Consider the following 22,453-nt stretch of genomic DNA (forward strand, 5'->3'; position numbering starts at 1 on the left):
GACGTCCTCTTTAGGTTTAGGGGGTATATATGTATCTGTTGCTTCATTGTTTTGTGGTTAAAAGAGTCAGTACTTGATTAATGTACTGAGGAAGAGCTCCCATTATTTTCCCCTTTGCCTTTTGGGGTCTGTTGCTTTTCCTGCATATTGCAGGGCCGTCACAGGCTGGAATGTTCCGTGGTAATCAGCTTGGCAAGAGTGGGCACAACTTTACACTGGGAATGCCCAAATCTTTATAAGTACCTCATCCATATTATTTATGCTAGGGGCTGAGTACTCATAATTAGGGTACTAAGGATTGGTTTGGGGTTAGGTGTAGGGCATGTGACGATGTGGTAACACCGAAGTCTCAGAGGAGCTTTGGACAGCTCAGGATGCAAAGTGTACAAGAGCACATGTTTCAGACACACACCATCTACAGGGTAACACAAAAATCATGTCTGAGTTGAGTCTGGAGACATTTACTGGGAGTTCTCAGGCTCCTTACCCAGCAGGCCTGGAGGCCCATGTAGTGTGGCCAACACTCTCATCCTGCAGCCATGTTTCTCAGACATCCCATGGCTCAGGGGCGCAGTGGTATACTTAAGTTAAGTGACATCTGGTATGCAAGAGGTCAAAAGCTAAATAGCTTAAGGTAAGGTTTTCAGGTATTTTTTTCTGTATGCCTACTTACTTGCTTTAAAAATTGCCATCCATAAAACCGTATTCAATTAAGAAAAGGATTTTCTTGATGTTTTGACTCCAAGCTCTCCTCCTTCCATTGATTTATTTGGTTTTATTAGGAACCTGCTGGACTTCACAGAAGCTGGCCAGCCGCAGCACACATGCTAGAGTAACCAGCACTTTTAGTTACACCAAAGACACAGACTCCTTGATCCTGCCCCCTCACTGCTCCCCTGGGCCCTTCAACCTCACCTGGCAGAATACCTGGGGCATTGTTTCCTGCTGTTGGGCCACTGTGCAAACTCCGTAAGAAAAGTTACTCTTGGGATGTTCTTGAATATATTTTTCTCATTTTAAGAGACAATATTAAGGACATAAAGCCAAAGCACCAGAAATTTTGACTTTGATGAGCTACATACACTAGCAAAATAGTGACAGACAACATGTTAAACTTTGACCTATACCACCACAACCCACCCAGCCCTGAGACACACACAGACATACACATATTCCTTCCTCTTATACAACTTGCAGGCCCAGAAGAAATCATTTGCAAAGGAAGACTCTATTCAAAGAAAATATCAATTGTCTTCTGTAAAAGCTTATTTCAAACAGAGTGTTCCTCAAATATATCCTTAGCAGAGTCAGATGAACTCATGACCCAGGAGGCTCAACACCCAGGAGGCTCAAGATGTCTGGCCATTTTCTACCACATGCAATTCCCACATAAGGAACTCGAAAGAACCAAGACTGATCTAGAAGCACCCAGCAGTCATGGAAAGAAGGGAAGAGGAAGAGTCACAACACCTGGGTTGACTCTGACGCAGAGTGACACCTGGCAGCAGCGCTTTCATCACCCACGTGGCAGGAACTACTCTTACAAGTGGCTACCTGGACTCCTTGGCCATTTCTAGGATGATAGAATGTAATAGAGGTAACAATATTTTGCATAGGAGGAAACCAAGGTCCAGGGAGATATAGTACGTAGCTGAAGGTCATACAAACCAATCGGAGATTAGGATACAGAATTTCTGACTTCCATCCAGTGCTTTTCATACTGCCCCACAAGGCTTCCCTTGTTGCCTATATTTCATCCTCTTGAAAAGTAGACATCTGCATTCATCTACCCAATCCATCTATGCTTCCATGCATCCATCCAATCTATCCATCCATCCATGCATCCATCCATCATTCATCCACCGAATCCATCTATCTATCCATTTATTCCACCATGGTGGATGGTAGAATCCATTCATTCTCCATCCATCACTCATCCATCCATCCATCCATCCATCCATCCATCCATCCATCCACCCTTCATTCATCCATACATCCACCCATCCCTTATTGTCTATATTTCCCATCTATAAGTTGATGGGAGCTCTGAACATCTGCCTTGGACACACCTGTTACTACATCTCCTGGGGTGGCTTTGTCCCAGTCCACAATGACAAATGAATGGCAGCCTTCCATAGCAACCACGGTGATGTTGCGGGGGGCGTGCTGAGGAGGCAGGTCACTCTTCCTCATGTCATTTGGAATGATTTCATCCAGGCTTTCCACTTGGAAGTGATCCAGAGCATCGGTCAGAGAGCATGGGGCTGATGGGTCTTTACTTAAGTACGTCACATAAGGAGCTAGAAAAGAACAGAGATACCCAATCAAATTGCTGAAGGCTTTCTCTGGAGGCAGGAACAATGTCTGCCCCATGGATAGACCCCACCATGCAGTCTCCCTAATAGACAAAGGCTACAACCTTCGCTCTCCTAATTGGATCCACACATTTACATCTTTCAATCTGGTGATTTCAAAAGATCCTATTGCCCCATCAACATCGATGGCTATGCTCTCAAAGTGATTTTGAAAGATCCTCAAACTACAATTCCATGTAACATAAATCCGCAGCATTCTGCTATTTCTATGCCCAAACATTTGGAAAAGTGTGAATCAGGCCCAGCTGGGGTTCTCTCAACACAGTTCATTCGCTAGACAGTCTTGGGACCAGAAAGAAATGTACACTGATCAAGATATATAGCGTGTAGCCTCAGTCCCAGGTGGTCTCCCTGCAGCTTCAGGGACCCCATAACCATCTGGAATATTTGCACAAGGCCAGGCCTAGATAGCTTTCTACAATATTACTGCTCAGTACAATAATAGCCATTCACATATATGGACAGGTTCAAGCTTTTCCTACACACATTATCTCAGTGGATACAAGAGTACCAGGAATAAGGCAGGACTTGAACTAATATTCCAAGCCCCAGCTGAGCCTACTGACACTGAGCCATGAAACAAGGCTCAAGCAGGAGACTCTCCCTCCAGTCCACAGCTCTTTCTGTTATACATGCGCTATAGAAATGCCAAGGAACCAGAGTTGGGCTTTATACACTCAAGACTCCCAAGTGCCCTCATGCAACAAATTTCTAGTACTTTCTAAATGTCCCATTGCATCTTTTGGTATAGGTTCTCATTTTCAGTCGCCATGTGGACTAAAAGCAATTTTCAGCTCTTCTATTTTCCAATAATTTGTATAAAATTAGGCCTCTAGAGCTTGTCCATGAATCTCATCAGGAATTTTGGGGGAGTAATCTACTATGCTTCACAGAGTTATAAACAAATAAAAATAGCCAGACAGTGGTAAGCCTTTCAGTCTTTAGACAAGTTCTTTGGAAAAGCTAATAACAGTGCTGAAGGGATTTCAATTTCTGTCATGGAACTCCAGCCATAAAGTCGGGGGATTTGGTGAATTCAGCCCGGCTGCAGAATGCCATGGGCCAGCGTTGGCCTCAGGAATGCTACCTCAAACTGAGATTCTTGTTCTTCAAGTACGTGTCATTCAGACACTCAAAACTGCATCTTGGCTGGCAAGAGCTGTTCTCTGCTTATGGCACAACACTTCTCTTGGAAACAGAAAGGTGTGATATCAGTTTAAGCTGTTGCCTATCTCCACCTCGTTAAATATTATTTTTTCCCACTTAGTAATATATTAATCTGTCTCATTAGTGAAGTTCATTAAGGGCATGCGGGAAGACGACTCCCACAGGGAATGAAACACAGTTTAGTGAAATAGAATTTACTCTTGAAATTGTTTTAATAACTAAAAAAAAAGAGTAAAATAAATCTCCAGATGCTAATGAAAATGACAGGAAATAACTGAAAAAAAGAGCTTGGGTTCTGTGATACGATACGAAGAACTAGTAGCTCAACTCGGTCAACTGCACATCTTTTAGGAAGAACTGAAATAATGTGCAGACCAGGCCCAGGGAAGTCTCGCCTTAGAGAAGTTGGCTACAATACAAATACTCCTGCTCCCTGGTCCTGATGATTTGCAAGCGTTCCTTCCTCTTGGGCTACACAAGGCAGCCTCTCTCAACTCAACTCTGTCTGGTTCTGAATGTTCCCGTTTGCTCCCCAATTCTGACTTCTGCTGGAAGCAGGTTCATGTGCATCTAAGCAGGACTGAGTCACCGAACAACCCCAAATGGAAACTTATTTTGGGAAAACTTCTGCTCCAAATGTACCAGCATGGCCAGGCCAGGAGATTAGTTATACTCTTCTTCAAAGAGCAAAAGTTTAAAACCCATGTTTCTCTGATTAAGGAAGAGAACTTCCTTACCAACAAACCGCTTCTTTCCAGCCAGATCGAATTCTTCTTCAGGAAAGGAACTAATGGTGCCTTCTGGTGGGAAAACCACGGGCATGGTAGTGGTGGTGAAGGCCTTGATGGTGGCCGGTGGCCTTGAGGTCTCAAATTCATAATCTGAAATGATGTGAAGGCTTTGTAATTGGGCACTTCCAGAAAGGGGAACGTTTGCAGTCAAAGATACCTTCTTAAGATTCAACTCTACACTGAAGCATACACGTTCATACACACACCGTAAAATAAATGCTATGTCTAAACGTAATTTGTTTCTCATAAAACAGCATTTGCCCCCATTTCAGACCCCTCAGAAAAGCAGCTGCAGATAAAAGAGAGTAAGGGAAAACAGAAACACTTATGACCAGAAAAATGAGATTTAGAATCAAAGCTGGAGAGAGCCTTAGAATTCATCCAGTTTAGCACACTCCCGTTACTGAGCTAAGCCATTCTTTACCTAAATAATTTTCCCTTTTAGAGCCATAAAAGATTAACATCAGAAAATAAAGTTGATTTTTTAAAAAATTTATCATCTGTGTATGGGCTTTTTTTCTGGGGAGGAGGTGGGGTTATTTCTATTTAGAAAACTAATTCTTTAATATCAAAAAAATAAAACTGCTCCCTTTCAACTGCTCAAAGACAACAAGAAAGATGCTTCGTATTTTCAAAGGTGCTAAGAAACCTTCCTTTGCTTTCTGACATCTGCTGTTTTTCTTTAAAGTTTGTTTTTGTTCAAAAGCTACGGGATTAAACCACTACATCAAGCTTTATTATGATTGCATCAAAGGTGACATTATTCCCACACTTGTGATTTAAGACTACTGGAGCTCCAGATAATAGAGCTACAGATAATAGAGGGGACATCCTGCGTGTCAAAGGCTGGCACTGGGGTGGGGACAAGATGCCTAAGTGAGTTCTTCAGCAGCAACTTACAAAACACAGAAGAGTCACAGGGTTGTAAATATACAGTATCATTAATTACCATTTCGTAACCGTTACAGATCCTACTCAAGGCATTTTGTATTCTTAATCTTATAAGCTTACCCTCGCTTGAAAAGATTCTATGACCAAACAAAAAAAAATCTGTAGCATTGCATTTTTAATGTAATTATTATAGAAAAGGAGAGAAAGGGAAGAATGACATGAGAAGTGCCAAGAGAGGAAGCTGAGACCCTGGTTAAACCAAGTAGTTTTACAAAGAGCAGTGGAAGGGGGAAGCCAGACCTGGCAGCTCCACAACTTCTGCAGGACGGAGGGCCTGGCAGGGAGAGATGGGGAGCGCAGGGCACTTGTTAGAAAGCTGCATTTGTCATCAAGCACACTGTTTTTCTTTGGATCAAGTATTATTGGGGGGTAATTTGGCAGCGTGGGGTACAGCCACCCTTTCCTAAGCATAGCCCCCCAGCCCAGAGTTCTAAAGGAAATGACAACTGAGATCATCCACTTTGTAATGGAAATAAGATTCTCCAATCAAAAAAGAAATTGTCCACATAATGTGCTTAAAATTCGTCAGTACCTTCATCATAGACAACATAGGCTTGTTCCGTGGGGATCGTGGGGATCGAAGTGTCGGTCTCCAATCCTGAGAAATCATCTAGTGAAGGGGGAGGGGAGAAATGGTCAGCAAATGCCGGGCTTTCCTTGCAGTTGTCTCAGAATCGTCCCCAGGGCACAACTCATTCCCCACAGTCGTTTCACGGGAAGAAGTCGCCAGGGCCAGGGCCTCCTGAACTTTCTCAGAGGAAGAGCATCAGAGCACTGAGGTGGGGCCCTGACTTTCTCTCCTCTGTGCTCTGGAGCGGACGCTGGAGAGGCCGTCCAGCAATGCAAGGGAAGACCCCTCCCCAGCACTGCTGACCTTCCCACACAGAGCGCTCTCACTGAGCTCCCTCCCATCACCTCAGTGCCCCTCACCACACTTGCCCAGTCAGCTCTCAGCACGCCGAGGGCAGGGGCCCTGGCCTGGCCTGTCACAGGCCTGATAACAGGCCCTCGGGAAGAAGCGAGGAGAGCAGGACGAGAGTGGCAGCTGGTTCTCAAGATGGGACAAAACCCCTCCACCTGTGACTCCTTCGATCATCACACCCTCAATCTCTCCACCCCCTGGATCCTGCATGTCCTGGGAACGGGGTGAATTCCTGCCTCTCCTATATTCTAACTTGGCAAACCACACCAACGTGAGTTCCCTGTGCTGCACAAGTCCCTCCAACCTCCCACCCTCTCTCCCCGACTCAGGAGATAAATCTGTACTAATTACACTCCTTAACTTGCACATGAATTTGGAAATAATATTCCAATGATTACAAATTCCAATGATTACAAACAAGTTGGGCTTTACTTACAAAACCACTGGATCTATTATGATTGCAGAATTATCCTTTAAATGCAATTTCTAGAATTCTATATGTGATTTTTTATCTTCCAGGAAGCCCTAATTATAAGAGCCATTATTAAAATGACTATATTAATGGCTGAACTGATATTATGAGCATGAATAACAACATGGTCTAGCAAGGTGAGTGTTTTAAGCAAAAAACACAATTTTTGCCTCCATTATCTGGGTACTTTGAGTACAAGTCTTTTTGAGAACACGCAAGGAAACCAATTTATTATTTCTCTACTTGGCGGGTGTAGATGCAGCTGTAAAAAGAATATCTCTCTGTAGTTGATAAAATCTGAGGCAAAAGATTTTCTAACTCAAAAAAATTCAGAGGCATTCCTTCCCTCCTTTTGACCTAAAGCCCACAGCAATTATACAGAACTGTAAACTCAATGCAGGGGACAGACAGGGATAACTACAACTTATCAGATGCCGGCTGGGCATCAGGCACTTTCATGTCTATGTTGTTTGAGCTCATCCTCATATAAAACCCTTAAGATACATGGGTTTATTATGCCCACTTAACACCCAGGATTTATATCGTTCCTGGAGTCACACAGCTGGTGAAGGCTAGAGCTGAAACTGAATTTGAACTTCCAGCCTTCTGGCTTCAAAGACCACATCCTTCATACTTCATAAAACTGCCTCCACTTTCTAAGAGTTGAACTGACCAATCAAATTGCTTGTAAACCTTGTTCTATTAGAATCATCATGCCACAGCATAATAAAGGGGAAATTGAAATAGAGTGTATATAAACCCCTTCACTAAAAAATCATATGCACCTATTTGAATTTTTTTATTGTCAGAAAATCATTGATCATTCCCCAGAAATAGTCCAATATTCTACTGGCCTGTTTTGAGCCTCATTTGCATAGCATCGTGAATGCATTGGTGCCCAAACAAACCCCTCCAGTGGAGGACGCTGGCGACCTTGCACTGCCTGTCCAGCCCTTCTGAGCATGATGGAGCAAAGCCCCGTGGCCACCAGAAGCTGTGGTGCCCAGTGCCCGCCTCACCATTGTAGGGGTGATACTGGGCGTGTTCTGATGGGGCCATTGAATGTTAACAAGAGACAAGTGGGTAAGTTATCTACCCTTCAGGGGTCACGACGGTCACCTCATGCAAAACTATTAGACATCATTTTTCCTTTGGTCATTCCAATGTCAATATGCCTGGCTCCACGAAGAATTACTTCTGGGCTAGTTCAAATCAGACAGTTTTCAAGTTCACAGCACCTAAAGTTTGGGGTTATCTTGCCATTGTTTCCTGGAATACAATTTTCGTTCCCTTGTCAGTTTAACTGTTAAGACCGTGGTCTTGTTTTTCCTCATTATCAGTTCAGATTCATTTCTTTTCATTGTTATTTTTGGCCAGGCCAAAAATGAATAAATTGTACAATTGTTGCATCCCAGAGTGGATGAGGAAAGGTTTCCGTTATGGGTTCCTGGAATTAAGCGTGCTTCCTTGAGGTGCTGAAATACTCTGGTGTGGCAGCCGGTCACAGAAATTATGCCTTTTACCTGCAAACTGGGATTACTTCTTGAGATGAGTGAGAGTTAAGCCTGCTGGCAAAAGTAAACATTGTACTGAGTAATTTAGTGCTCTTTCTTTTGTAAGACCAAATAAAGTCAGTCATATTTTTCTAAAATAGCACCCTCTTGATTCCAAGTAAAAGTAACTTCCAGATGTAAATGAAGTATATATACAATATTTTTAAAAAGCTGACCATCGGAATTTGCCCCACCCAAATGCCATTCCAAAGCATTTGGAACTACATATCACTGGTTGTTTTATAAATCACCCCAGCGTCCATATCAAAAGTTTCCACGTCTTCATATACAAATAGCTGCCAACCACCAGCCATGTGGGATGGTTTATTCTCTTGAGTGGTTCATCCAAATGGTCATTAAAAAAAATGAGTGCAAAATGTCACCAAAGAATTAGGGCCTTAGCTCCAGAGATATAAAAAAAACTGTAAAAAATATTCTCAGTAGAACTTTAGAGAGAAGATAAATGATAGCCATTTAAAACACAAGGGTATTTGCAAATTGTGCAGTTGGCCCAGCTCAGGTGAGTTTTTAATTATTCTCTTTGTATTTTCTGTCTTGAGAGCGAGATGTGGCAAGATGGAACCATTTTCCATAATAACTGATGTTTTTCTGAGATGTGCCCCACGGTCATGTTACAAATTGTTGAAGATGTTCAATTAGAGCATCACATTTCCAAACACACATGACACTACCAGATCCACTGTAGAAATGGAACCTGAAAAACAAGGATCACTGGCTTTTACTTCTCAGAAAACAGTGAACGCCTATAGTTTAAGGTATTGTTTAGATAAACAAAGATGAAGAATTAGGTACCATGAAGCAGAAGACACACTCTCTACTGAAAGGAGTTTATTATCTAATGGGGAAGTCAGAGCAAACAAAAAGTGTGTGTGTGTGTGTGTGTGTGTGTGTGTGTGTGTGTGTGGGCGCGCGTGCCAAGGAAGAAGAGTAAAAGCAACAATACACCAGAAACGAACATATAATATACATCTATGACCGCAGGAAGATATACAAAAGTGTGGCATCCATAATGAGGAAGTACATAGATACTGCTTGAATTATTGGAATGGTTGAATGACACAGGTTATTCCTATAACATAAAGGAGAAAGGGGGCATGCTTTAACCAGAGGAGCCAAGATTTTGAGATCTGAAAAGATTACTTTAAAATTGGCGCACTAGAAACAAAATGTTGGGTTTTGCCAATGGAATGTAATGACAAATGGTCGACTAGATGGCGGTTGGAGAGAGGAGGACTTGAAATGGTGGGTGATTCATTCAGGAATCACTAATGCTGGTTCTAAATCGTAATTACTACAACAATAAATATTTCAGGCTGCTAGGCTGCAAAATGCCATAGCCAATGTCACTTGGTAAATACTGGTTGTGCATACATGGAGCCCCAGGACTTGTGAGTGTACATTATGGACTGTACTATACTTAATACAACAAAAGAGAAGCTGCATGAGAGAAAACACAAACTTAAGAGCAGAGCTAGAGGCAGGGAGATGTAGTACAGGTGGTTCTGTGGATTACGTGTGAGGGGGAAACCTGGAACTGTCCCTCTACTGACAGCAGAGCCTCTTACTGAAAGCATCTCTCTGCTTTGAGTGTCATTACAGCATTTACAGAATGTACTTTGCGCATCAAGGCCACTACAACGTTTTCAACCAAGAAATGGCCAACTCTGTTTTATTTTATAGGATTTTCAAGAGTAATTTTGACTCTGATTTTCTAATTACAGTTGACTCTTGAATAACATGTGGTTAGGGGCACCAACCTCCTGTGCAGTCAAAAATCCAAGTATAACTTTTGACTCCCCAAAACTTAACTACTAATAGCCTACTGTTGACTAGAAGCCTTACCAATAACATAAATAGTCAATAAACAATATTTTGTTTGTTATATATGTATTACATACTGTAGTCTTACAATAAAGTAAGCAAGAGAAAAGAAAATGTTATTAAGAAATCATAAGGAAAATGCATTTACAGGTTTTATTGAAAAAATGCACATATAAGTGGACACCTGCAGTTCAAATCCGTATTCAAAGGTTCAACTGTATTTTTAAAAAAATGAAATATAGTACCTTACAATATTGTTTAAGGATGATATCTTATTCTCCCCAAATCTAATTTTTTCCTGAGACTATTGATCTGTACTTATTTTGAAAATGCTGCCTAGAGACAAATTATTATTAATACTTGGATATTAGGGAGTAAGAAGAATGGACATGAATGAAGTTAAAAATATACATACCGGGGTTGCCAAAAAAATGTATATACATGACTTTTATTCATCTTTTGTTATTGGTATATATCGAGTATTACAACTTTAATACAGTTTTTTTCCTTTCTTAAAATGTGTATAACGTTTTTTGGCATCCTCTGTATAATGATTTGCAAAGAAAAGAAGAAACCAAAATGCCAAGAAAAATATTGACTTTCATGCCAAATGAAAGTCTAAAAATACAAAGAAAATTAAAAGAACATGCTATGAAGCCTATATAAAAGCAGGCAAAAGAAAATGCAAAATATTAATAATAATTATTATTATATAATTATAATAATATAATAATTATTATAACTATATAATAATAATTATATAATAATAATAACTATTATTATTATTACTAAAGCCAAATCCAAAATAGTCACTCTTCCATTTATAACCAATTATTAAGTAATATCTATTCTAATTATAGTTCAATTTTTAAAAATATACATGTTAATATATGCAGAAAAGGTCAAGGGAAGTACATAACATGTCATACTAGAAATTCAAAGGTAATTCCAATTTGTACTCACTTGGTGAATTGATAGTGTGAGAACTTTCTTCCCAATGGTTCTCTTCCTCAGTAGGTTTCCTTGTTTTTTTCAGTGTGAATTTTTCAGATGTATCAAATATTCATATTTATTCAGATTCAGAACTTTTCCGTGAAAAGACTGACTTCCAACAGAGTTCCCATCTTGGATACAGCATTCAAGTTCACACGGATTGGGCTTATCGTGGTCAACAGAGCTGTGTAAGAATTCCAGCATGCAAATAATTGCTGAAATAAATGGTCTTCACTCTGTATTAGCTTAAAAAGACAGAAGCTTTACAGCAGACATGGTGATTCACTTCAACCTGAGGGAAAGCAGATGAGTTTGCCTCTTCCAAACCTGATGCAAATGCAAGGTGACCTCTTCCAAAGCAGCTCCAACAGGGGCTCAGCAGCAAAGATGGTGACGTTCCAGCTCCACCACAACCTGATCGAAAGTGTCCTAACTCCATTCTTTAGGGGGGATGGGCAGTTCTCAGTAGGAAGACATGGCAAGGGCAGCCTTTTGAGTATTCCAAAGGAGGGAAACGGCACAGTCCCCCTCAGTGAGAAGGCCCTGCTGTCACCAGAGCCCAGCCATGCAAGGACTGGCATTTTCCAAAGGGAGAGCTGATCAAAAAAAGTGTTCAGCTGTCAAATGTGCTTAGGAAACCCAGCTTTTCTTGGAAATTCACAGTGAGACTATTCAATTATCTAAATGATCCAACAGTAAGAAATTCATTTAACTTTTGTTTAAATCACATCACTAATCACAGAAATACACACACACACACACACACACACACACACACACACACACACACAAATCTACTAATACCCAATGGGATACACTTTGGGAAACACTAGTCCAAACTAATAATATCCCATGACTCAGCTAAATTTTTGACTTGGGTTATGACAAGTGTTGCCAGATAAAACACAGGAAGCCCAGTCAGATTCGAATTTTAGATAAACAGAGAATAATTTTTCATGTAAGTGTGTCCTGTGCAACATTTTAATTTGCTGAATGACATCCCTCTTGTGACACACACTATGGAACAAACCAAGTGGGATTAGAAATGCCTGCAGTTGCCCTCCCACCCTGCACCCTACTTCCCATTCCCTGCAGCCTTTGGGACCCTCCTGTGAAATGCAGCACGCTTGCTACAGCAGCTACCATTAGACCGAAGACAGTTACCTTCTTCAGGGGAGCACTCCGGGACCCCACTTGAGGCCATTATCAGGTTGCCATCTTCGTCATGCCGCTCCAGGGTCCCAGGGGGACAGGTGGGGGTGGGGGTGGTGGGCGCAGGAGTGGTGGTGGTGGTGGTGGTGGTGGTGGTGGTGGTGGTCTTCATAGTGGTTCGGATGGTGGCCGTTGGGCGCATGGTCGTGGTCGTGCGGCGGGTGGTGGTCGTGGGCCGAGGGGTAGTGGTGGGTCTCTCAGTTGTGGTGGGGGCACGGGTGGTTGTTTTGATGACCTCCAAGCCCACCAGGGGCTTCCCTCCAAGACTCAAAATGGGCTTATCCTGGGCACTAGCCAGGGGTTTGCCATGCCGCCCCTGCCCGAAGAGGGGAAGCCCTTCAGGGCTCACCACGGGGGTCCCTCCCAGATCTGAAACAATAGCAAACAAAAGCTGTGCAACAAGTTGACACAATCCAGTGGCAGTAAAAAACAAGTGGAAAGTGTCTTCTCACACTGATGTATTCATATATTTTAATCTGCAAAAGGCAAAGAAATAACTAAAAGGCTATCAACTGAGGTAGCAATATCTGCTGTTATCCAGAAATTTCTGAGCTTACTATATTGTCCATTACTCTGAATTACCTCATATAAGTTAATAAATATTTCATTGATATGCCCCATTACTCTGAAATAACTCAGTCTCCATTAAGGAACGTAATCTTTCCTCTTTCTCATTCCTACACCAAAGAAGGAAAAGTGTTACTTTGGACCAGGAATGGCAAAATTTTTCTGTAAAAATCTAGAGAGTAAATATTTTAAGCTTTACGGGCCCAACAGTCTCTGTTGCAAACACTCAACACTGCCACTGTAGGGCAGAAAAGCAAGAGACGGTACACACACGAATGTTTCTATGTTCCAATAAAACTTTGTGTATGGACACTGAAATGTGAATTTCATGTAATTTTCACATGTCACAAAATATTATTTTTTTATATTTTTTTTTGGGCAATCCTTTACAAATGTAAAAATTCTTCTGCGCTCACAGGCCATACAAAAACAGGCAGCAGACAGGGTTTGGCCTGCAGGTTGTAGTTGGCTAACTCCTGCTCTAGGCTGCCCAAATTCAAAAATAAAGTCAAGTGCCACTTTTTCTAGAGGGTAAAGTCTGTAGGAAGAGTATAACTACAGTTGTATGAGGGAAAAATTAACTTCTGTCTCTTTTGAGGTACTCCTTTTCACATGGCTAAAAATAACTGACCGAGGGTACCCATTAAAAATCAGGGGGAGAGGAAGAAAAGTTGTTATTCTACAGCTAAGTCAGTACACTTTTGTTCCTTAAAAACCATCCTCACTTACCCACAATGGTTCGACCATCTCCTCCTAGTTTAACCCGAAGAGGATTTCCATGCGAATCTTGGAGGTACCTTCCTTCTGCATTCAATACTAACCCACGAGCGAGATCCACAACCTAAATCCATGACACAGATTAAAGCCAATATTGGAATTTCAAAAGGTTCACATTAACCCAACTACATGAATATATGCATGAAGCTTCCACAGAAGGAAACCATAGAGTAGGCAATATTATTTTTGTCAGCATCATTCATAAGGTTTAACAAGAATCAAGTGCAAAATAGTCCTATTTCAAATTATAGTTGCTTACCCATCTACTGTGTAGATTGTTTTAAGTTCCTCAAATATACAAAAGATGTTCAAAATACTTTTACCAGTTAGTACATTATGTGTAATGCTGAAAAGTAGGACACAACCTAAGTGTCCATCAATGGAGGGAAGAGATGAAATACATTATGGCCCATCCACAAAGTGGAATACTATGTAGCCAGTGAAAAGGATTAGGAAATTCTACCTACATGGCCATACACTGATATAAACTCAGATTACAGGGCTGATTGTTTTGCAAGAATAAAAGTATATTCATTTGTGTCTATAAACTTAAAACTGCAAAGAAAAAAAATCTAGACAGATATATCCCAAATTGTTAACAGTGGTTATCTCTGAAAAGTCATTTGGGATACTTATTATCTTCTTCATATATTTCTGAATTGTATTAACCCATTGCAACAAGCATGTATGGCTAGTATATTAAAAACCTGAAATGCTTCCATGTTGCTATTAATGTTAACAATCAAAGTTGCTATAATAAAAAACAACTTGATTTGTAATTAAATTGACCAATATAGTATACATGCAAAAAGTTTAGATTCTAAGGAATTATAAAACTTGAAAAAAGGGTATTATTATGTCTATTAAGGGGCAAGCTCATGCTCTACACTGGTGGTTGTCCAAGTGTATTCTCGGCCCAGCAGTCTCAGCGTCACCTGGGAACTTGTCAGATATGTGAATTGCCAGGCCCCAGTCCAGACCATATTTGACAAGCCCCCCCCCCCCCCCCCCCCCCGTGATTCTGATTCTTGCTAGTGTTTGAGAACCACGACTGTATGAGCAGGCCAGTGGAGGAACCCCTCAGGCAGGCCACTTGGTTGGGTGTTGCCTCAGTAATTAAAATAAAGCTTCCTTATATAAACCCCACTTTTGAAATCTACCCATACAGTTCAATTCAAAATTGTTTACATGATCTTTTGCTTTAATACACATTCTTCCTCCTACAAAGTTCTGTTCCTTTGAGAAATAATAAACTGTATCTTTCGGTCACCTATGACTGAACATTTCGTGAAGTCCTTCAATATGTTTTCCTCAGCCTTATTGTTACGAATGGGAAGTTTGGACTGGGAATTCCACTATGAATAATGTTTTGATTCTTTGAAAACATATTTTAGGTCCCTGAGCCTTGTAAACTGTTCTGCCCATTACCCTCAACTAACTTTACAAAGGATTTGAGACAATTTACAGGAAAATATGCATACCATTTAATTACATGATAAACAAACAAAAAAATAAAATAAATCTATGAGGATTAGGAAAATAGAAGTTCATTTGAGAGGCTGTGCATTAGGTTCTATGTCACTGTGGTGGGTGGGCCCTACCTTTGTTTGAGCTTCCTAACCAGTCAAGGCAAACGAGAAACAAAGGTCCATGCTTTATCTTATTAGGTAGCTATGAGAAGAAAAATTAGTTACTCAGAGGAATCAAAGAATTTTCTGATTGCTGGAAAAAATGTATAGCATATTGACATATGAGGGGTTAAAACTAGAGAGGAAGGAAAAAAGACCGCTTCATTATTGTTACACAATGTCCACCATTTTTCTCTTCCCAACAGCACGAAAACACTGGGATGTGTAAAGAAGTTTACCCTACCCACTTTGTTCCTTGAGGGCCATTGATAATTCTTTGTCCGTTCGGTTTTCCATTACTACCAGGATGTACTTTCCCTTCTACATTTGGTCTGCCATTATAACCTACACAGTACAAGAAAATAAGAGAATCTAGTAAATTCAACATTTCTGGAAAGTTGGCTTCATACCAATCTATACGTAGTAACACATCATTTTAAACAGAAACACTAAACAGAATTTTAATCCTAGCTTGTATATATTAGATAATGATAGTCTAAGCTGTGACTTCTCCATGACAGATATGGATGTCAACCCAGAGTACGGTAAAGTCACAGTTTTCTGATAATATTGGGGGAGTGAGAGTGTTCAGCATAAGTAAATTTTTCAGGTAAAGTTTAAGACCTTAGTAGCTGTAGCTTTATTTTAACCAGTTGGAAGTTGGAGGGAGGAAGGCTTAGAAGGGCAGCTAAGTGGACCTGGTACTTCCTCTCTGAGCAAAGACTTCTCAAGCAGCCCCACAGAGCTCAGCAAGCTCTGAGCCAGCACTGTGTGTTTATACTCAGCGACTGACGATGGGGACCTGAGTCCACTGGTAATGGTCGTGTTTAGTATAATCTGCTGAGAAGAGAGCAGCTAGGACATTTTAGAGAAAATTTCTCCAGCCTTCTAAGCCTCCCTCCCTCCAACTTCCAACTGGTTAAAATAAAGCTTGTCTGTTCCCTTCTCTTGTCCTTGCTCTTCATCTCAGGCCATTTCTCACCTACAGTTCATGAGGCCTCTGCTGGGCACACTCTAGCCCAGCCGCCACGGGATGAAGGGCTTGGGCTTTCTGGCAACTATTTGCCTGTCAGACTTACTTCTCTTGCTGAAATAGTTAATGAAAATTACATTTGTACTGAGTTTCCACTATGCAGAGGGCTTGTGAGTTTTACATTTATTATCAGGGTCTTAGGTTTGCTTAAAATAGTCTATTTTAATGGAAAACTGACCTCAATGTGGGGCATGTGTTCTGTCTTTACTTTGGGCTAAACCAAACAACACATTGTACAGAATGACTAAACACTAATACATTCATTCAGGAAGTTCTGTGAAGCCCTGATTCCATGCAAGGAGAACACAAGGACCACTTAACTGAATGCAGACTTGTGGGAAATGCCTAGGGTCCTGCCCTGGGGTCCAGGTAGACTCCAGTCCATAGCCGTCTAACTTCAGCCCTCAGTGTAAGTCCTACATCTGCCGTTTACAACTCTGTGTGACAGTCATCTTTAACATGCATTTTCTGGAGGTTTTAAACAGCATTCACAGGGCGGCCAGATGGCTTAGTTGGTTAGAGCGTGAGCTCTGAACAACAGGGTTGCCGGTTTGATTCCCACATGGGCCAGTGAGCTGCACCCTCCACAACTAGACTGAAGACAATGAGCTGCTTCTGAGCTGCCAGAGGGGTGGCTGAATGGTTCAGTTGGTTAGAGTGCAATTCTCAACAAGGTTGCCAGTTCAATTCTGGTGACTGGACTTGGAGCTGAGCTGCGCCCTCCACAACTAGATTGAAGGACAATGACTTGGAGCTGATGAGCCCTGGAGAAACACACTGTTCCCCAATATTCCCCAGTAAAATTTATTAAAAAATAATAATAATCAATAAAAAATAAACAGCATTCACTGAGTGCAACATCTAAGCAATTCATTCATACCCAAGGCATTTGCGTTTGCCCCACGGTATGTGCAGTGGGAGTTTTATACGCAGAACCAACAAGCACAAGATCGAGCTTACACCGGTGGTACTTAATTTCTTGTTGTATTCCTTAAAGGTACCCTGGCATGTGAACAACTAACAACCTAACATACAGGAGTCTGAGTTTGAAATCATGGCCGTGACACATTTTCACAGATGAAGAGGTTGTGTTGGGGAATTCAAAGAGGCAGATTGGGATAGTGGAGTGACAGAGGGCTGTGGAACCCGAGTGTTGGGGATTGGAACGGCAGCTCAGCCACTTCACAGCTGTCTGACCTCCGCAGATCGCTCAGGTGCCTCAGCCCAGGCTTCCTCACCTGAAAGCAATGCAAACTCGAGATGGTTAGAGAATGCAATCACGTCCCATCTGCAAAGCGCTTACCACCGAGCTTGGGCGAAGAGATGCTCCATAACCTAGAAGGCTCTCAGGAATTGCTACGAACCCTACTGAAAACCGTAAAGAAAATGTTAAATTGAAAACAAGTACCTTGTCTGAAAGGGGATCTCACAGGCTGGCGCGAGAGAGGGTTCCGGAACCTGGAGTTCATCATGCGCTGGCGCAGGGAGAGCATGGGGGTGGTGGACGAATAGACCGGAGGGGCACGGGTGGTGTACCGCGGCCGGGCATAGGTGCCCAGAGGGGCACTGGGAGTGACAGAGCCGCGAGGGGAATGTCTGGGCGGGAGGTGCGAGGCTCTCGGGGAGCTGCCTGCAGGTGGAGGAGGTCGCTGCTCTGGTGTTGCGTTCTCATCCTGGGGGGAGCTTCCTCTCGGGGGCGCAGGCACAAAGGCGGACTCTGTCTCCTTAGCGCCGTTCCCATCCGCGTATTTGCTGCCCCTGGGGTCGGATGAGGAGCGCCACTTTGAAAGAGAGGAAGACAGAGGGTCCTCACCCTTTCCTCCTTTAAGAAACCCCACGTCTTCGTCCACCTCCTCAGCTGAGACCGACTGCTGAGATTTAGAGGTTAGAGGGTCTCTCTTGAATGGTGTGGCCTGCGCCGCCCCGTCCTTCTTCCCCACCGCCTGGGGCCCTGCTCTGGCCGGGACCCTGGTGCGGGCATGGGCGTGGGGCCTGCTAGGCCTCAGGGAGGATCCTGGTGGTCTGCGGAGGTGACTGTCCCCCGCGCTTCCTGCTGGAGCCCCCACTTGCCTGTGCTTGGGAAGGGACGGGGTGGTGTCCTTGGCCGGCGCCCAGTGTGCGGGCGGCCGCACACCTCGGGCCTCTGCTTCTGTGCTGTCGTCGTCATGGTTTCCGCCGTATCTGCTCTCAGAATCCTCGTTCTGATTCTGGGGAGATGTGGGGGCCACCCCTCGGGAGCTCGCCAGGAGTGGGGACTGACTGCCTCTGGAAGTGGAAGGGTCCGAGGAGGTGCTTTCCTGGTACGAGGAGTGGGGACGCCCAGGCTGGGGCAGCACAGGCTTCCTTTGGGGCGCGCTGGACCCGCGGTGGTGCTGTGACTGCGCTGCGGGCAGCCGCGCAGGGGACAGATGGGTTTTGGGAGAAGTCTCCCCCTCGGCCTCGTCTGTGCTCTGTTGTACATCCTGAGCCTTAGAAGACAGCGATCTGTCCTGAGGGTGCGCACCTGCCCAGGTCCCGGCGGATTTGGGGTTCTCTGCCAAGGGCTCCTTCCGCGGAAGGCTCGTTCCTCTCTGGGGGACTCTTTGTAGGTGATTTACGCCCCGGGAGGCTGGCTGTCTGAAGGAGGAAGGCACATGGTCATTGACGATGGTGGCAGGAAGTGGCTTTTCGTCTTCTGCCTCTATGTTCTCACCATGGATACCCAAGCCACGCCTAAGGTCAGAAGCTCGATGAGAGTTCCCTCTTGAGTGAACTCGAGGGGACATGGTGGACAGCGGGGAGCTGGAGGACTGTAACCTGGGTCCTCGGCCACTGCCAAACCTGTTCGGGTATCTACCATGGGCAGCAAAGGGCTTGTTTCTGTGCAAATTGAAATGTCCAGAGACAGGGGCACCTGCAGGCAGCCGGGCCCGAGGCGTCGGGGCAGTGGCCTCGTCCTGCCTCCCTTCATCTTCTGCGTCATTGTCACTGTTGCCATCAGAGGTATCTGCTCTCTCAGGGACCTGTGTCCTTGAGGAGAGACGCGAAGACACAGAGGAAGCCTTGGTAGGGCGTGATGGCACATCGGACTTGGCAGCTAGGGCATCATGATGGTCCTTCCAGCCCCTGGAGAGCGGAGACCCAGGGTGTGGTTCCGTGGGCAGCAGCCGAGATGACCCCCCATGAGGTGGAGCAAGTCTCAAGCGTGGGGTCGAAGCACTTGAATTTTCCTCTCCAACCTCAGAATGGGGTGCTCTCCGAGCCGGCAAGGCTGGTTTTGCACCATGGTGCGCGGGGTTTCTGTCCCGCACAGTACTGGAGGCCGGGTGGCGGCTGGGCCCCAAGGCTGGCCGAGCGGAGGCTGTGCTCTTGGGCCGAAGATGCTTGGAAGAGGCATCCTTGGGGTGAAGGGAGCCTGCGGCTGGCTCTTCAGCCTCTTGGTCCAGTGAGTCATTATCAGCAGAGCTGGAAGGCAGGTTGGCAGAGCCCTGGGGGCTGCCCTCAGTGGGTGTGTGCCGAACAGAAGCAGCCGAGGCCCAGGGGGAGGGCAGCGAGGAACCAGACTTATCTAAGCCTTCCTTTCGCACTGGCGTGCGGGCCCTCACTGGAGTCCTTCCAGAAGCAAGGACCGGTTGGACAGATCTGCTTGGTGGCCTCTGCTGTCGCTTCTGGTCCTGGGTCTCTGAGGGTGACGTTGGCAGGTCCCCTTGGGAATCCAGCGCCTCCTCATCCGTGAGCTCTGTCGACTGAAGCTCCAACCCTTCAGGCTTAGGATGAAGCTGAGATTTTCTGGGCACCCCACCATTGGTCAATATTTTGTTCTTCAAGTCAAGAAGAGGGTTCTTGACATTTCTACCTCGAGGAGAAACCGGCACATGAGTATGTTTTGAGGACGCTGGCGTTTGGGGGGAAGATGAGGGAGGCTCGGGTTTTCCGGGTCTCCACTTCTCCTCTGTGTCTGTTTTCTGCTGAACTTCAACGTCGGACCCACTGGTACTGGCTGGAATAGATTTTGAAGAATTTGCCGTCAAAGAAGAGTTTTGAAAGTTGTGCAACAGAAAGGGAGTAGTTAAGATGAGGGCATGGAGGCGTTTAAAAATGGTGATTGTGATTGATGACTTCTGATTCTTTAGGACATTGGACACTTATTTTCCCAATGATCGCAATCCCTTTTAAAGTCCTATTTTGCTTTAAGTAATAGATGTAGTTCTAGAAAATATGTGTAAATTGACTTCCTATAAATTGAATCAGGTTATGTCCCAGCCTATTATTTAAAGGAATTCTCAAATGTGTACTTTGAACTAATCCATTGATTTTACAAAAGCATAGGATTTTCTTAAAACTAATTATCAATATGTTACAAATGCATTACGGCTGTTCTTAACAATGTAGGCAAGAAATACATAGACGCCTGGTACCAAATGTTAAATGATCTATACTCGTAATGATATGGGCAGGCAGGGGAGGGGTTGTGTTTGACTGGCAAGTGACTGAGGTGAGCAACAAGTTTGTAATTTTTGAAGCATTACAAAAAGTTTCCTATTCTCCTTAACGTGTCTTTACTTGCTTCCTCCTTCTCTATTCAAATCGCTTTAATAATGGATGCATTTGTAATTCCAAAGCTATGCCCAAAATAAAAAAGAATCCTGAGGTAGGCAAAACATTCTATTAATGTACCCTACAATATACATTTTCTTGAGAGCAGGATTAAATGAGGAAAGAGATGCTGTCAGGGAGGGGACTTTATATAGCAGTGGGGCACCCAGAAGGAGCAAACTTCATCTATTTCAGTTTTTTCCAGGACAGAACTGTTTAAGATTGCAGTACCGGGGGTCCTCACCGTATGCAACGAAGGAGAGAACTACTAATATCTGGTGTAAATGTGAGGAAGCAGAAAGGAAATCACAGTCCAAAGAAATGCCCCACTCTATTTTTGGATTTTATTTACCTGCTTGGTTTTGATACTGATCAGATAAACAAGATAATTGAATTTTTTTTCTGAGTAAAGCTGCACTCCATAATAATGGAATACAAGCTAAGCATTTTAAATGCTATTTAGAAATTGAAGAGAGCTAACAACTGAAAGTGTCACATTATCTTTATAAAACTGTCCTTTCCCTGTCATCATAAACCCCAAATTACACAGTGACATAAGCTTACTCACATAATTCATACATGTATGTTATTGTTATATGGTAGTAGTAATTAATGTTATTGGCAATCAGTAACATTTCAGTCTTTGGGGAGATAATTTCTAAAGGGACTATAACGGTATTTTAGAAATCAATATGTAAACTTAGCCAAAAAAATCATCAATGGAGCAGTTCTAAACCCAAGAGCCATGATTCGTAGTAACATACCACAATTAGCAAAAAGAGAGATAGGAGAGAGACGCAAACACAAAATGCTTACTTGTTGGCATAGCGACAATGAAGGCTTTGGAGTGAGGCCCCATTCCTCTCCGGTTTGCGGCCCGGATTTTGAAAAGATAGCGTTCCCCAGGCTGCAGACCATCCACTAGGGCAGAAGTTGTCTCTCCAGGGTAGGTGAGGGACTTTGCTCCAAATGGCTTGAGAGCCGGGGCGTATGAAAGAATGTATTCTGAAATGATTTGGCAGACGGTTGGAAGGAGGAAACTGAAAACAGTCCTGTGTCCAGCAGACAGACTGTATGGGCAGGATGAATTAGAACGTGCATTACTAAGATGAATACTCTAGCAATGCACGCCAAGTCAGCAGCTGGAGCATAAAGATCTAGGAGACCATGAACACGCATTCACTCACGCTACCGGACAGGGCTCCGTAGTTAATGAGCTGGCAATTGTCCATTCTCAGCGAGTCCAACATAGGGAACCCAAGAGGCCAGTCTTCATACAATTTACCAAAGATAATGACACCGTGTTTGGGTTTTTTGCTTCATTGTATTTATATACTAATTTGCTATGACAGAATTAATATATCCTGCCTAGAAGAAACCATGGAAAGAGAAATGACAACTGCTAGGAATTGATTCTGAATAGCTGCTGCTATCTTCAAGAGTTCCAGTTTATTAATCAGGGCTATTTTGATTTGCACATTCAGCCAATTAAATTCCACATTTGGAATATAATTTCACTTTCGTAGGAATTATAAAAGTTCTTAATATATGCAGATAAGAATATTTCACAGCATTCAAAATTGAGGAAAAGTTGC

General features: G+C 43.4%; 1 protein-coding gene across 5 annotated transcripts in view; it reads right to left on the reverse strand.

Moving 5' to 3' along the window:
• Window positions 1–22,453, reverse strand: part of FNDC1 (fibronectin type III domain containing 1) — a 92,049-nt gene that overhangs the window by 14,982 nt on the left and 54,614 nt on the right. For 3 of the 5 annotated variants that reach the window (XM_088795300.1, XM_019749556.3, XM_088795307.1), the window contains 8 exons: window positions 21,675–21,863; window positions 17,692–20,262; window positions 15,495–15,595; window positions 13,575–13,686; window positions 12,231–12,647; window positions 5,817–5,894; window positions 4,280–4,423; window positions 2,070–2,300 (listed from right to left, as the gene is read on the reverse strand). In XM_088795300.1, the coding sequence (XP_088651426.1) occupies window positions 2,070–2,300; window positions 4,280–4,423; window positions 5,817–5,894; window positions 12,231–12,647; window positions 13,575–13,686; window positions 15,495–15,595; window positions 17,692–20,262; window positions 21,675–21,863 (3,843 nt within the window). The remainder of the gene's footprint in view (window positions 1–2,069; window positions 2,301–4,279; window positions 4,424–5,816; window positions 5,895–12,230; window positions 12,648–13,574; window positions 13,687–15,494; window positions 15,596–17,691; window positions 20,263–21,674; window positions 21,864–22,453) is intronic. The other 2 variants (XM_074333768.2, XM_088795308.1) reach the window with 1 other exon arrangement.

Source organism: Rhinolophus sinicus, chromosome 2 (assembly GCF_057876585.1).
Source record: "Rhinolophus sinicus isolate RSI-liver-muscle chromosome 2, RSI-T2T, whole genome shotgun sequence".
Classification (NCBI taxonomy): domain Eukaryota; kingdom Metazoa; phylum Chordata; class Mammalia; order Chiroptera; family Rhinolophidae; genus Rhinolophus; species Rhinolophus sinicus.